General features: G+C 42.0%; 1 protein-coding gene across 2 annotated transcripts in view; it reads left to right on the forward strand.

Moving 5' to 3' along the window:
• The window catches only part of mctp2a (multiple C2 domains, transmembrane 2a), a 50,189-nt gene that overhangs the window by 15,748 nt on the left and 20,612 nt on the right, over positions 1-13,829 (forward strand). For both annotated transcript variants that reach the window (XM_054776891.1, XM_054776892.1), the window contains exons 12-17: positions 574-667; positions 756-858; positions 928-1,030; positions 1,113-1,214; positions 1,289-1,363; positions 1,540-1,659. In XM_054776891.1, coding sequence (XP_054632866.1) covers positions 574-667; positions 756-858; positions 928-1,030; positions 1,113-1,214; positions 1,289-1,363; positions 1,540-1,659 — 597 coding nt within the window. The remainder of the gene's footprint in view (positions 1-573; positions 668-755; positions 859-927; positions 1,031-1,112; positions 1,215-1,288; positions 1,364-1,539; positions 1,660-13,829) is intronic.

Raw genomic sequence — 13,829 nt, forward strand, 5'->3', positions numbered from 1 at the left:
TTTAAAATATAATTCGCTTCATGGCGAGACCGTCATCTCACAGAAAATGTTTGGTCAGGCTCTGACCCAGTGGAGCTGATTCATTAGTTTCCTGTTTTATGACAAGTCATTCAACTTTGCTACCAGACCCTGCCCCCATTAAAGCCGAAAACTCCAATATTTTGGGGTTTATCATTGGACATTTGTCTAGTAGCGTTTTAATTTGTTACCAATTAGACAATGTTTGGAGGACGAGTTCATTTTTGAAGGACTCATGGAAAAGGCCAAAATAACAAACTTCCTATTGTCTTTTTGAGCATGGATTTTTGAGATATGCTACTGGATTAAATTTCTCAACATCAACAGGCTTGTAAAAGCTTTTCAGTAATGGAAAGCCCTCAAAAATTTCATTTATTTGGCCAAAGAGTACAATGATGAAACCAAGTCATTTTGCACCACACTATTTATTCATTTTCCCCATAGTCTATCAAGTAAACATACTGTAGTCAAATGCATATCCCTAAGTAGGTTTCTTTTTTTTGGTTTGTTTGTTTTACATTTCCAGATATTAATCATAATCTATTTTCCCCCCAGAGCTTAAAGAACTCTTATAAATATGTGAGGGAAATTGGTTTCCTTCAGGTCAAAGTTTTAAAAGCAAATGAGCTTTCTTCTTCAGACCTCAATGGTAACTCGCAACCGTACATCACTCCACCCTCAGAATCACGTTTTTCTTTGCAATGAATAGTAGTTAACACACAATTTGCCATTTGCAGGAAAAAGCAACCCATTTTGTGTCATTGAGCTTGGAAACAGCAAACTTCAAACCCACACTGTCTACAAGACCGTCAATCCGGAGTGGAACAAAGCACTCACATTGTAAGAAGGACGTAGTGTATGACATTTAGTGTGGTTCATATTTTAACAGTTGTGCTTGTCGTGTTGCAGCCCAGTTAAGGACATTCATGATGTGATTGAGCTGACTATCCTGGATGAAAATGGAGACAAAGCACCAAACTTTTTGGGCAAAGTGGCCATTCCATTACTAACTGTAAGTTGCAATTACAATTATCTTGTTTTGTCATACTAAACATAAGCACATAAAGCAAATGTATTTATTATTGTCTGACAAGGTTCAGAATGAGCAGCAGATTTGTCTATTCTTGAAGAAAGAGGACTTGAGAGGTGCAGCTAAAGGAACTGTCACGCTGGTGCTGGAGGTGATATATAACAAAGTAAGATCAAGACCATTTGGAAAGTTGTTTTCCACACATTCAAGGATGCAAATAATACTTTTGTCTTCTGCAAGGTTCGGGCTGGTATTCGAACCTTTCAACCAAAGGAGGAAAAATTTACAGAGGAAAATGTGAAGTTCTCAAAAAAGGTATCACAGTAATTGTCTGTTTTCATGTAAAACTCATAAGACTCATATTGCGTAATTTCAAATAATTTCAAATGCCATATTAATCAAATGAAAGCAATTAACATCAAAAGTATCCATATACATCATGTCATCTATCCAATGACACTAACCATTCTGTTCCAATTTTTCCCCTTTAGGTTCTTGCCCAGAACATATATAGAGTTCGAAAAATCAGCACAGCAGTTCTATGGACATTACAGTACATTAAGAGCTGTTTTCAATGGGAGAACACGCATCGGAGTCTAATAGCTTTTTTGGTAAGCCATTGCCTCATGTTAATGAACTGTCTTTGAGCCTCAAGGTGTACCATTTTTTTACTTTGCTGTGGAGAATCTGTGGTTTAGCCATGTTCTCTCATTGCCCACCTTTTTTTGCCTTATGAAAAACAATGGCCGCCTTCTGTTTTGGTCCCACGTGTATGACTATGGATGTGCTTTATGCTTCAATCACACCCCGCTTGGCTTTCCTTCAGCTCTGATGACTTTAGAGTGCATTTGAAGGGGGCGAGGTTTGTGCATTTGTGTGTCTGACTTCTGAGCAAAGCCTGCTAACCCCAGGGATGGTGTAAGGAGGATCACCGCCTCAGCTCGGCTGCGTTGGAGGAGTGACAGTCTGCCTCTGAGATTTGAAGTTATGTTTAAATGTCTCTGTTTAGCGGTTTTTAATGAGGCTATGCGATCTGAGGTGCTAAGCTAAAATAATCTTGAATCACCCCTGTGAATCCCCCTTGGTGCAGCACACGTAATGTCATGATTAAGACTACACTTGGCAGTGCGGTGTCAGGGTGAGGAGGCGGTCACTGATGGGGTGTGTGTGAAGAACCACCTTTCTTCTGTCAGCTCTGTCTCTGGATGACATGCAACTATACCTGGTGTATTCTATAAGCCCTTCACACTGATCTTGAGGAGCAAATCCCCCTCGGCTATGGCCATGCTCGATGTATCATAGCCTTTCGAGCAGCAAGAAGCACCGGAAGGCGGGCGGACACACAGACAGGAAGGCAGGGAACAATGCGAGCAGTTTGTATAAGAAGGATCGAGTGGGAGGCATGGTTGTGTCTGGGAAAGAAAGTTTGAGCACTGACGGAGGAAGATGTGTGTAAGATATAAGAAGGAAGGAAAAGACAGACAGGCAGGGATGTGGACAGGCTGACAGGTCAGCAGGATGAGGCCATCTTCCCTCTACGTATAATTAAATTGTGCACGTGTTGGCACACTCTAATCTCTCATTTCCACCTTTTACTCCACCTGCTGCGGCAATACTCACAAGAGCTGGATATACACTATGAATTAAGCCTGTTTCAAGCCCAATTCAGAGTCTTTAAGTCTTGTCAAATGTTGTTCAGTGCAGTATACTGGGTGAAATGAGGTACAGTTTGAAGCAGTTGGAGTAGATTGTTCCTTTAGACTTGTTCTCGTAACTCTGCATGCGCAAAGGTAATGAACAGCCGGTCATGTTTTGAAGTTGCATGTTTATATTATATGTGGTTGTGTCTCTTTCTTGAGGTTTCAGCAATGCTCGCGACATGCCGCCTTGTTATTAGCATTGTTTTTAGCATTAGCAATGTCTTGATTTGTTTCAACAGCTTAAAGACGCAATACAGGACTTACATGAACGTCTTTGACTTGGGCCTGTGGTATAAATGTGGTATAAATGTAAATATGTTTGCTCGAATTTACTATAAATTCACCTTTAATGTAAGCTCAGATAAGCATTTTGTAGCAGCTGCAAATATGTCAGTTTTTTTCTTTATTTTTCTCAAACTGCTGCACCTGACACTGACTTAATCATTGACTTAATCAAAGATCCTGGTATAGAGGAACTTGACCTGAGACCTCAATGCCAGTAAACATCTTTGTGATGAACTAGAACAGAGATGGTCCTGTGTCAGGTCCAAAAACCAAGACTTCTGACCTCACAAATCTTCTTTTGTAATGAATGGACAACAATTCCCTGAAATGTTGCAGAAAGTCTTCACTTCTTGAAGGTGTAATGTCCCCATACTTAAGTGTCTGTCGTGTTCGTCTCAAATATCAGTGTCAGACTACACCTTTTTCCTGCGGTAAGGTAGAGTCAAATTAAATATTAAGGATTTGTCTGAGTGGGTTTGGATTGGTTATTTTACTAAACATACATAAAATATATAGTGGGAAAGACCCTCAAAGCTTTAAGGGTAATGATTAGGCCTTAGTGTGCCATGCCACTATCCACTCAGGGTGCCCCTGCCCACTCGGAGGCCAGCCTCCATACAGCCGTCGTCCAAGTCATCATTCGCAATTAAGTTAGTGTTGGAATCTGTCTAAAGTAGTACGCAGTTGTGTGCTTTAATGAAAGCAGCTCCCATTCCTATCTTTATATCTTTAGGCAGTGGTAATAAGGTAACTGATTCAGACATTGACAGATGGCCTCTCCTTGCCTCTGCGATGTGCATAATTATACCAGTAGTGTCTGCTCTTCTCCATGGCAGCTTCTCAGGGTACGCCGGTAGGAAACACTGCAGTTGTGGTCTCGCTTTAATATACATTACAATACATTATTTATCAAGCCGGCAGACCAGCGCTATAGTCCTTTTTTACACCACATACATCCTGTAATGCATTACCACCGCTGCAGCCTCTGCTGGGACTGCGGGATGCTCCTCGCGTAGTGCTTTACCAGGAATACTTAGCCATTATATCACTCAGTCCCACAGGGCAATTTTCTGACCTTCGCACAGCATGCAGCCTCCATTTTTATCCTGTTTATGCAGATTCATGTATGCATTATGAAGTGCTCGTTGCTGTGGTGTGTAAGGTATTCAAATTATTGCATGAGTGATCACTCCTGATACCCAAAGAGGATGGGAATGTGAAAAGGAGAAAAATCTATTTGATGACTTTGTCAAATAACTTGTATCTTGGGAGTTTTCTTGGATATAATACTTAGTGCTGGTAAGCCTTTTCATATTGTTTTGAAGTAGTCTCAAGTTTGTAATAAAGTAATGTTCATTTTCCCACGCAGCAGATAGCCTTGCTAATGAGGTAATGTTGCAGGGGTAAAAAAAAAAACAACGTGTTCTCACGCATAAAAAAAAGTTCTGCAAGGGCCTAAACATTTTCATAAGTGGACGGAAATACAAACAAGAAAATGATATTTCCCCCTCCTCTCTCGGTTTGTTTATGCTGCAGTAATGAGCCTCGAATTTGCGCTTTTCAAGAGTCAGACAACAGCATGTTCTCGTCTTCCGAGTGAGGAAGTATGACAGCTAAAATCTTCATAAAATAACATCCTTTAGATGTGCTTTTCTCACTAAGACTGAGTGAGATGAATGTGCTATGCATCAGCAGCGACTGTAGAGGGGTCACACAGAGTTCTTTGCATGCATGTGAGTGTTTGGCCTGTAGATGGAGCTATAGCACCACTAGAAATTGGAATATGACACTTTTTCCCAACGGGAGCCTTTCTTAGGGACAAGTTGTAGTGGGAGATCTTCCATTCCAAACACCATCACCACAACACATAAGTTTCTTCTCGAAAATGATGAAAAAAGAAATCTTAAATTAGCATGTATTAGCCAAGCAAATTAATCTGCTTCAGAAGTTAAAGTTGAGAACAATTTTGATTGAGATGGAATGCGTGAGAGTTAAAACGAGAAAAAGGGATCATTTACACATTAAAGCTGATTTTTGAGCCTAGCTGTCATTAGACTGCCTAAAGTATTTAAGTGGAATTAATATTTAAACATATGAGGTACCTCATGTGCCAGGAAAGAAACCTGTGTACCTTCTGTGAGTTTTCTCTTTGACCCTGCCAGCCATAGCGACTGTTGTAGACGTCGCTTTGACGCCCTGTGAAATGCTGATTGCTTCACATCACACACTGTAAAGATGGCATTTGATGAATGTTTGATGCGGTGCAGCTGTAAACACACTTGGCAGCTGCAACCAGGGGCCCATATAATCACGGCGACGCAAGGGCAGGGTCAGCTCAGGCTCCTGGGGTCTCGGGTGACCACCTGTGCAGAACCTTGGCAGCCGCAGCCATTAACCAGCACACCAGCCCAGATCAAAGAAGTAATCAGAGTTGTCATAATTGTTCTTGTCAACACTGTCCCTGAAAACTAGAGGCTTTTGTGAGTCTTGAGGTCGGGCCCGTTTGTGTGCGGCTGCATTGTGAAGGGAACCGTGCACGCCTGTTAATCGTCTCCTTGTTTCTGCTTTGCGTCTGTTTTCTCTCTCTTTGAAAAAGTTGGAGGCCTCAAAGGAGCCCTTCTCTTCACTCCCGTGGGGGTTACGCTCTCCTCTCTCTTCTCCCTGGCTGTGGGAGTTCTCACAGCCTGCGTGGTGGGAACGTGTGTAGTGGGAACAAACGATGGTAGTGACGGTGAAGTGTATGCATTCATGGGCCTGCAATTATTAATTATTAAACGACAGGCTGTGAGCGACTCCTGATTTAAGGTAGCATTATGATGGCGCCACCCTCCATGACGGTGTCAGGTGACAGCTCTTGAGGTTGGATGAATGCAGCATGCGACCTTGAAACAACCCCCCTTATTGGTGGAGTTTTTCTCACCGTTTGGGCGAATACGATCTCAGTGTTCACGTGTTAGGACTCAAATCTCAATTGCAACCGTAAAATGATTCTAATTCGTTTTTATTATGAGTATGATCTGAAGCGTAACATGGCATCAGGGGAGGCGCAGCAGCTTGAGAACAATAAAGAAAAACAAGTTTTTGAAAAAGCTAGTTTCAGTTATGCTTAAAGGCAAAATGATTTTTAATTCCTGCAGTGAGAGATTGAAGAGAGTCTGGGGTTAGCAAAACCCCTCACAAGCTATGCTCCAGAAAATCCGTTTTTCAGGAAGTAGGGGAGGTACAACCGTATTAGGTTCTTTGAGGGGAGACTCACTGTGCCACAAGTTGAAAACCCCTGATATAGCGTATCTCCTTTTTGATAGTGGATAGTGATGCTAATTACTCAACCACAGAGAGTACCTGGCATCTAGTAGGAGTACGGCTTTTAATAATAGTGAGGCCTTCAGTTGTACACATATTACTTTTATATAATTTACACAAATAAGAATAATTTATGAAAATAATATACACTCCCCTCCAAAGGTTTGAGAACACCGCAATTTGTCTGTAGGAAAAAACTACATTTTCAACTGCTAAGATATAAGATATAATACCACAGTGTGTTCCAAACACTGCTTTTATGCAGACAGAGGGGGTAGTAAGTGCTCCAGAAAAGTTGGAACACCTGTAGGAATTAGTAGCACCAACTGTCAAGGCTTGATCATCCTACATTTCTGCAGAACAGATTTAAATTGTTGACCCATTTTGTGGTCCCTGAAAAAGGCCTTTTTGTATCATTTTAAAAAATACATTATTTTTCAGTTTTGAGTAACCTCTGGCATTTCACCACTTACCGTTTCAAGCTATTCATTAGACTCGAACGACTTTAATTGCATAAAAAATTGGGATGTTCTGAAACTTTTGACCGGTTTTGTATATTAATACATACCGTGTGTTCTATTACTCACTCAAGGGTAGATCTGTCACTGCCTTTCTGGTCATATTTCCTGTTCTGTTTGGTGGTTTGTCCCTCAATTAATAAATCTGCTTTAAAAGCTTTTTACCCAACTTTTTGTCAACTTCTCTCCTTGTTAGCAGACATCATAGTGTTGGATGTGCTGTTATTGTTGCACTTCTCCTTTAAACTCACCATGAACGTCAGCTTTACAGATGCTACGTTCTCTCTGCAGGCAATGTGTGTTGAGGTAAAGATGTCTGCTGCGACATTTAGTAAGTTAATTGCAGCCATCTAATAGCACCACCTGTAAAAATGAAAAAAAGAGTGTATATTTGAGGTGCAGCGTCTATTAGAGTAGGGGACACTGAGGAAATACAGTAATTTTACCACAAACGCTAGAGAAAGTAGAGCCTCTTGTTTTTTTAATTTTATACAAGTACCCCCATCACTGAGGAATGCTCCGTGTTTAACCCCACTACGTGTGTCGTATTTTAATGACTTACTCGCCACCTTACTGGTCACAGTGGACGTCTCTCCCCAGGCAGCTGAAGCACTGACTCGCCCCCCACGGCCCCCAGTGTGCGGCTGCTCGGGGAAGGGGGTGTTAGCGGTGGTCGGTCTATGCCCTGGTGTGTTAACGTGTGTGTGAGCTGAGCTGACAGCTAGTCCATGCCACTCCCTCCCTACCCACTACCACCACCAACATTCTCTCCTTCCTCAGGGGAAAAGGCTCACATGGCAGATCTGTCACCCGGGAGGTCGCTCAGTGTTAACGCACCCGACACGGATTAAACACTAGTGGCCAGTGCTGGAGTGCAGGGTCAGTGTAGCCACCACTGACAGGCACCACGGGGCCCCCTGCTGACTGGCCCTCTCGCTGCTGCATGCGCTCACACTGGTGCGTCTGTGGCCCTGGCATGTGTCAGACAGGCAGGGGGGTGGTGGTGGGGCAACGACCAGATCTGGCCCTTGGGAGCACATGCTAATGCTTTCCTTGCAAGTCTGCTTGTCTTAACTGCATCAATAAAGTGACGTGCAGACGTCCTTACAAGCATTTTCTTATCTCCTCTGCAGACAAATTGGTTTGTTGTCTTTTTAGGCGTGTGGCAAGGATTGTGTCGACATTTATTTAAGCATGATATGCAACAAGAAACATATTTTGCAGGAAAAGTAACCTCCCATTTAATGCAAATTTAGCCCATTCATTAATTTTCATTTCTAAATTGTTCCCAATCAAGCGCAGCTGACCTCTTTTTCGTCTCATATACTAGCCTCTCGACTATATGTTTTTCTTCCTTCTCCTCCTCCTAAGTCGATACAAATTGAGCTGAGCGTATGTGAAATATTTATTCAGAAATAATTTGCTCAGAGCGGCGCGGCTGCCCACACACTCTACCCTGCCCCGAAGAGAAATCTTATCTGCGCTTCCTCTGCCTCCGACACCCCCCCCGAAAGCCTGTCCCCGCGCTGGCCCGAGCTCAACACACATTACATGTCTCATTGCTCTGCGTTTACAGCTGCTCGAGAGCCCGCTGCTCCCCGTTCCCGGCACCAGCTTTCTACCATTGAATCCGTTTCAAGAGTTGCTACTGTTCATGCTCCTTTAATTCATTATCAATTTTTTGGGGGGACTTTTACTTGATTTTTTATTTAAGTAAGTGTTTTTTACTCTGTAAAACATCATGCAATTTGATACATATATAGTTTTACCTCCACCACTTCCTCACACACTCTGTAGCCTTGTTAGTATTTCACTATACTCACGTAATCTGGCACCCGGCCACACCGCCCCGGACTGACCCTCGTAATGCCACTTGGCGCTCTTCTCGCTTTGCTTTCCAAGCGGCGTTGAACTGCAGGAGAAGAAATGAAACCACAGCCAAGATGTCACAGCGTCTCACACACGCACTCATGAAATCTGTAAAGAAAGTCCTTTATTGGGGATGTTTTCTTTTCTTTTACGCCCGTAGTAATGATGAACTATAGTTAGCCAGGTGGGGAAGCGGGTTGGTTGCCCACAGGTGGAGGCGTGGAGGTCACAAAATTTCAATTGAAGAAAAAATATACTACAAGCATCTCTAGCGTCTTTAACACAGAGAAAAATCAGCTCATCAGAACACTAACAGAATAACCATTTATAGGTCTCTATGAAACCCCTTTTATTTTTTCCCAAATTCTGTTTTATATTTTTTCAAAATTAGATTTTTTCGTTTTAATTTTTATTAATTCATTTTTTTACCTTTTACACGTATTTTACCAGCATAGACTGTGTATTTTTGTGACAGTAATTAAATACAAATCCAATTGCTTTATTAATGTAAGATATTTTTTGACACCCTTATTTTGTATATAATGTTCCCTTGCTCCATTGCGCAGATTTTTTGAAATGCAATTTTAGTTTGTTTTTTTTACAGCGTATGAACGCTGTTACAGGCTGAGCCTGGCCCTTTAAGAGAAATTGCATTGTGGGAAGTTGTAGTTCTGTGCTTTAATACAGGTGGCGGTGTCTCTCTATTCTCTCTCTTCTATCTGCACTGCCCATTGTCTTCTGCATTCTGATTGGCTGTCGATCATTGTCAATCAATCCCCTTTGTGCCGTCATGGCTACCAAACTAGCTAACCATGTGAGCTGCTTGCTAACTTACCAGTACTGTAAACAATAAAAGAAACAGAAGAAACTAACCATGTGAGGCAAATACGACGACAGGAGCAATACAGTATGTTTTAACAAGGATACAAAAACGCTACAGCTGCCAGGATGAAGAGGTCAGAGGAGTGAAATACGCGTGGGTCACTTAATAATTTCTTGTGTCCAAACTAGTTGGTTGATCATTAAAATTCAAATGAAATTTGAACTTTAAGAGAACAAGAGAGAACAGAGAAAATGTGAATGCCTGTCTGAGGAAAGTGTATAAAGTGTATGGTGAGGGGTTTTACAGCCTTAAAACGTATATAATAATTGTAAAAATATACAGTTGAATACTTTGCGGAATTCACTTTTTGCAGGCTATTTTGGGAACCTATCCCCCGCGATAAATGAGGAAACACCGTACAAAATTTGACAGTATGAAGACTGGAAGTGTGTTGTGTGTGTTGAGAATGTCTGTTCACGATTAAGACGACCTTGGACTAAGAATAAACGTGCCTCTCGTCTCAGAACTTGCATGACGTCAGCGGGCATCGTAAAACACTCGCTTACATTAACAAGCGGTAAAAAACAACACAGTGAAAACACACTCATACAGCATGAATCGCACACACACAGCTGCACTCGCATGCTCTGATAAACTAAGCTAACCCCGCTAGCTTCCATTCACGCTTCATAAGAGAGGAGTTTCTAAGTTTTTTGTTCAACTTTTGCCAGTGTTTCAGGTCGCCGTTTTGAAATGTTTAGTTTGGGAGGGGTCGGGCTAGTTTTTGTAGTGAGATTCCATCATGATTCAACGGTCTGCCGGTGAACTACATCCCCACACTAATGTTCCTTCTCCTCACAATGACAGCATTCTATTTACATTATGTCAATTTCTGCGAGTTTCTGCGGCTTTCAGACTGTCTCAGATGGCGGAATATTGGTGGGTTCATTTTGTTTGTTGGTGCTGTTCGCACAGAGCAGGCAAAACAAGAAAAGGATGGCTTTATGGGCAGTGCAAAGGGTCTCCTGGAGAGACAAATTTTAACGTCAAACACTGTGCACTGTGTTTTTAGTGTATTTTAAGGTTCTTTGACGCAAGTTGTCCTACAAACATTTATTTCAAAATACTATAGATGCGAAATGGAATGTGATTTTATTGCATTTACAAAGTACCTACAAAGAAATAACGCAACTCAACAGGCATCATTAAATTTTTTTTCACACTGCCCTGGCCAGGGCACCTAAAATATTTGATTGTTTATGTGCATAATACTGATATTTTAAGTGTGCTGTGACATTACATCATTTGGCTCATCTGCTCTATATCATGTTATTGCCTTTACTGTGACTGCTTATAGTCAGCTGTGTAAAAGGAAGCCTTTGCCAGTCTGGTGTTACGCCTGCCAGTCACTAGTTTGGGTGGTTAAGCCGGTAGCTGCCCTCCCTCCTCTTTCTCTTGTTAATCAATTTACAGGATGTCAGAAACTCTTACGGAGGTAGTCTTTGTCCCTTTGTTGCGGCTACGATCTCTTATCCCCCCTCCTGGGAGAGTGTGGGTGGCAGGAGCTGCCGTGCTTGCTCAGCTTTAAGTTGTTTTATTCACACTTTTAATCGCTGAGTGCTTTATTATTAGGTGCCGGATGCTGCCCCGGCCGAACAAGAGGGGGGAGTCTACATGGTGCATTTAGTGGAATCATATTAATGGCACTATAAAACAAATCTGTCAGGCTGTTCTTAACCCTGCTGGCAGATTTGCTCTGCCCAGGCTTGGCCTCTTCTGCAAGTGCTTACAGGTGGCTAAGGAGAGTGCATCTCCATCATATATACTCCAGTGTGTGCTAATAGTTTTATTAATGTATTGTTTCTCTTCCCTAGGCACCCTGCGTGTAATCATACTGCTATTTTTCAGCTAAATGGTGTTTGTCAAGGGAGTTTTCCTGCATTACAGTCACTCCTCCTCCTAACATATAGACTAACACTTGTTCACTTACAAGCCATTTGTTATCCAGTTGTGCTGTGTGCGTAGGTACATCATTTATCTCCTAGCTTTGTTTTGTGAATTGCATTACGCATTTTTTTGCTTAAATAAATGTTGGTGTTTGACGTATATTTGTCATGTTTAGAAAGGTCGAGGTTTCACTCGCCGGGTGTAATTTGTTGATGGAAGGAAGAAGGGTAAAAAAGTGCAGGCGAATCACCACTCATCTCTGATGGCAATTAAAAATGTGGATTATTTTTATTCAGATTTACAGTTATGCCTGAAAGGTTGCACTTTGTCCAACATGTCACAACAATCACTCAGCTGGTTGCTAATAAAACATAAGCCACTTAGTTGGGGAATTAGTCCTGTCTCCTCTCTAGCAAGACGCTGGAGGATGTGAGGAGACAAGGGGAAAGTACTATCCTGCCTCCGCTCATTACTTTGGGATACCCGAGTGAAAGAATCCAAGAGGTTTTTTCCAGATGTTTCACTTCGTGGGTCATCTTTAGCTGTGAAATAAAAAAAAAAAAATACAACAAACGTGTAATTGCTGAACACATGGGCTGACATACCGTGAGGGAGGAATTGAGAAGATATTTCTGACAGTTTTGGTTTCCACCCTCATTTAAGCATTCACTTTTAGACACCAGGCATTGTATTTCTGTAGGCTTTTATCTTGTCCACTGAGCCAGAACGCGGCGAGCAGAAATTTGCATTAGTGGGCGATTATGAATACCTGTGACAGATTCTCTGTGCCGCCTCCCTCGGGCGGAAACGAATTGGCTCCCTATTTTGACTCACGAAGGAAGACGGAGACCAAGCAATTAGACTTTTAGTGGTTAATGTAGCAGCTTTCGTAGGGAGGGCAGGAAAGTTCAACATTCCTGCTGGGCTCATGTCAGTTTCTCTGCACATTTCCTCCCTCTCCTATTCCTTTTTTTTATGAGAATACGTGGAATATGACAAGCTACCTGTCCTCCAGCCAGCTGAATTCCTCAGGGGTGAGGGGAGCATCGCTCTCGAAGCGCCTCATGGGAGCTGAGGTGACAACACAATGACGTAGGTTATTCATAACGTAGACGAGGATGTGCTGCAGCTACCTCTGTACATCATGCATATTCATTGTTTACCTTTTTTTAACCCCTCTCTTGTGCTACTTTGTTGCTGTATGCGTAATTCATATTAACTATAATAAAAATATCAGCAACATATTGTCCATTGTTTAACTCATCCTAGACCTAGTAGTCTCAGCTCACCTACCGCTCTACTGAGAGATACTAAGTGGTGCAGCTTGGGGCATTTGTCTGCATTACTCATTGGTGTGGCAGTAGGTAGACTGGCCCCCAGGAGCAAACGTGCACACACTCATGCATGGTTATAGTGTGACACAAGCAATCTGCTGTTTACAGGCCCCGCTATTGAGGCCTGAAGCTCTCAGTGGTTCACATCCTGCTTAACGCAAACATATTGTTCGTACTCGGAGCAGCCTCCAGCTCTTTGAGCCTTGCATGCACTGCTAGGATTGCGTGGGTTTAGAAATAAACTTATGTTTGCAAATGTTGCACTAGTAATCACTTCTTTCTTATTCCCATTTGCCCTTAATTGCATTAAAAAAGTTATTCTTGTATTGATTTTCTAAATGCATATTTCTCAAAGGTCGTCGTTTTGCACACTACTAAAAAAAATGAATATAGTAATTGTTAGTCATCCTAGCACGCCATATTTTTACTTTTATTTTTTATTTTATTTGACACTGGATTAAAGCTTCATTCTGGTGGTGTTGACAGCAACATAGAAACGTGTGCTGTGTTGAAATTGAGCACTGCTGTTCACGTGTTAAGGTTGGCAATAATGTTGAAAATGATAGCTTCTTAGTTTTTCTGTCTGGTTACTATTGTTTGTGCCGGCACCGATGCCATTGTCATACCGAGTTTTGGTACGCATCCCTAGTCATAGGCAGCACTGAAGTCTATAAAAGCTGCTCCATTTGTCTACCCAGTTGCTCTTTGGTCAGCTTGGAATCTAGAAGCATTTGGAGGAGCTTGTAAGTGATTCAGAGGAGAGAGATGGACCTGCAGCTCTTTGGAGACGATGGGTCTTTTCCAAGTCTGGGTATAGCAATGAGTCTTTCTCAACACAGGTGGGATGGTTTTCTGTGCCAGCTACAGTCAGCCCTTGTTTATCACGATTTATAGGTTTCCAGACCTGAGCCATTTCCGCTAAGTAGGATTCCCTATTTATAAATTGAATATTTTTGTAGTTAGTGCATAGAAAACCTACTAGATCTCTCTACACATGAAATA

This window comes from Dunckerocampus dactyliophorus, chromosome 5 (assembly GCF_027744805.1).
Source record: "Dunckerocampus dactyliophorus isolate RoL2022-P2 chromosome 5, RoL_Ddac_1.1, whole genome shotgun sequence".
NCBI classification, from domain to species: Eukaryota; Metazoa; Chordata; class Actinopteri; order Syngnathiformes; family Syngnathidae; genus Dunckerocampus; species Dunckerocampus dactyliophorus.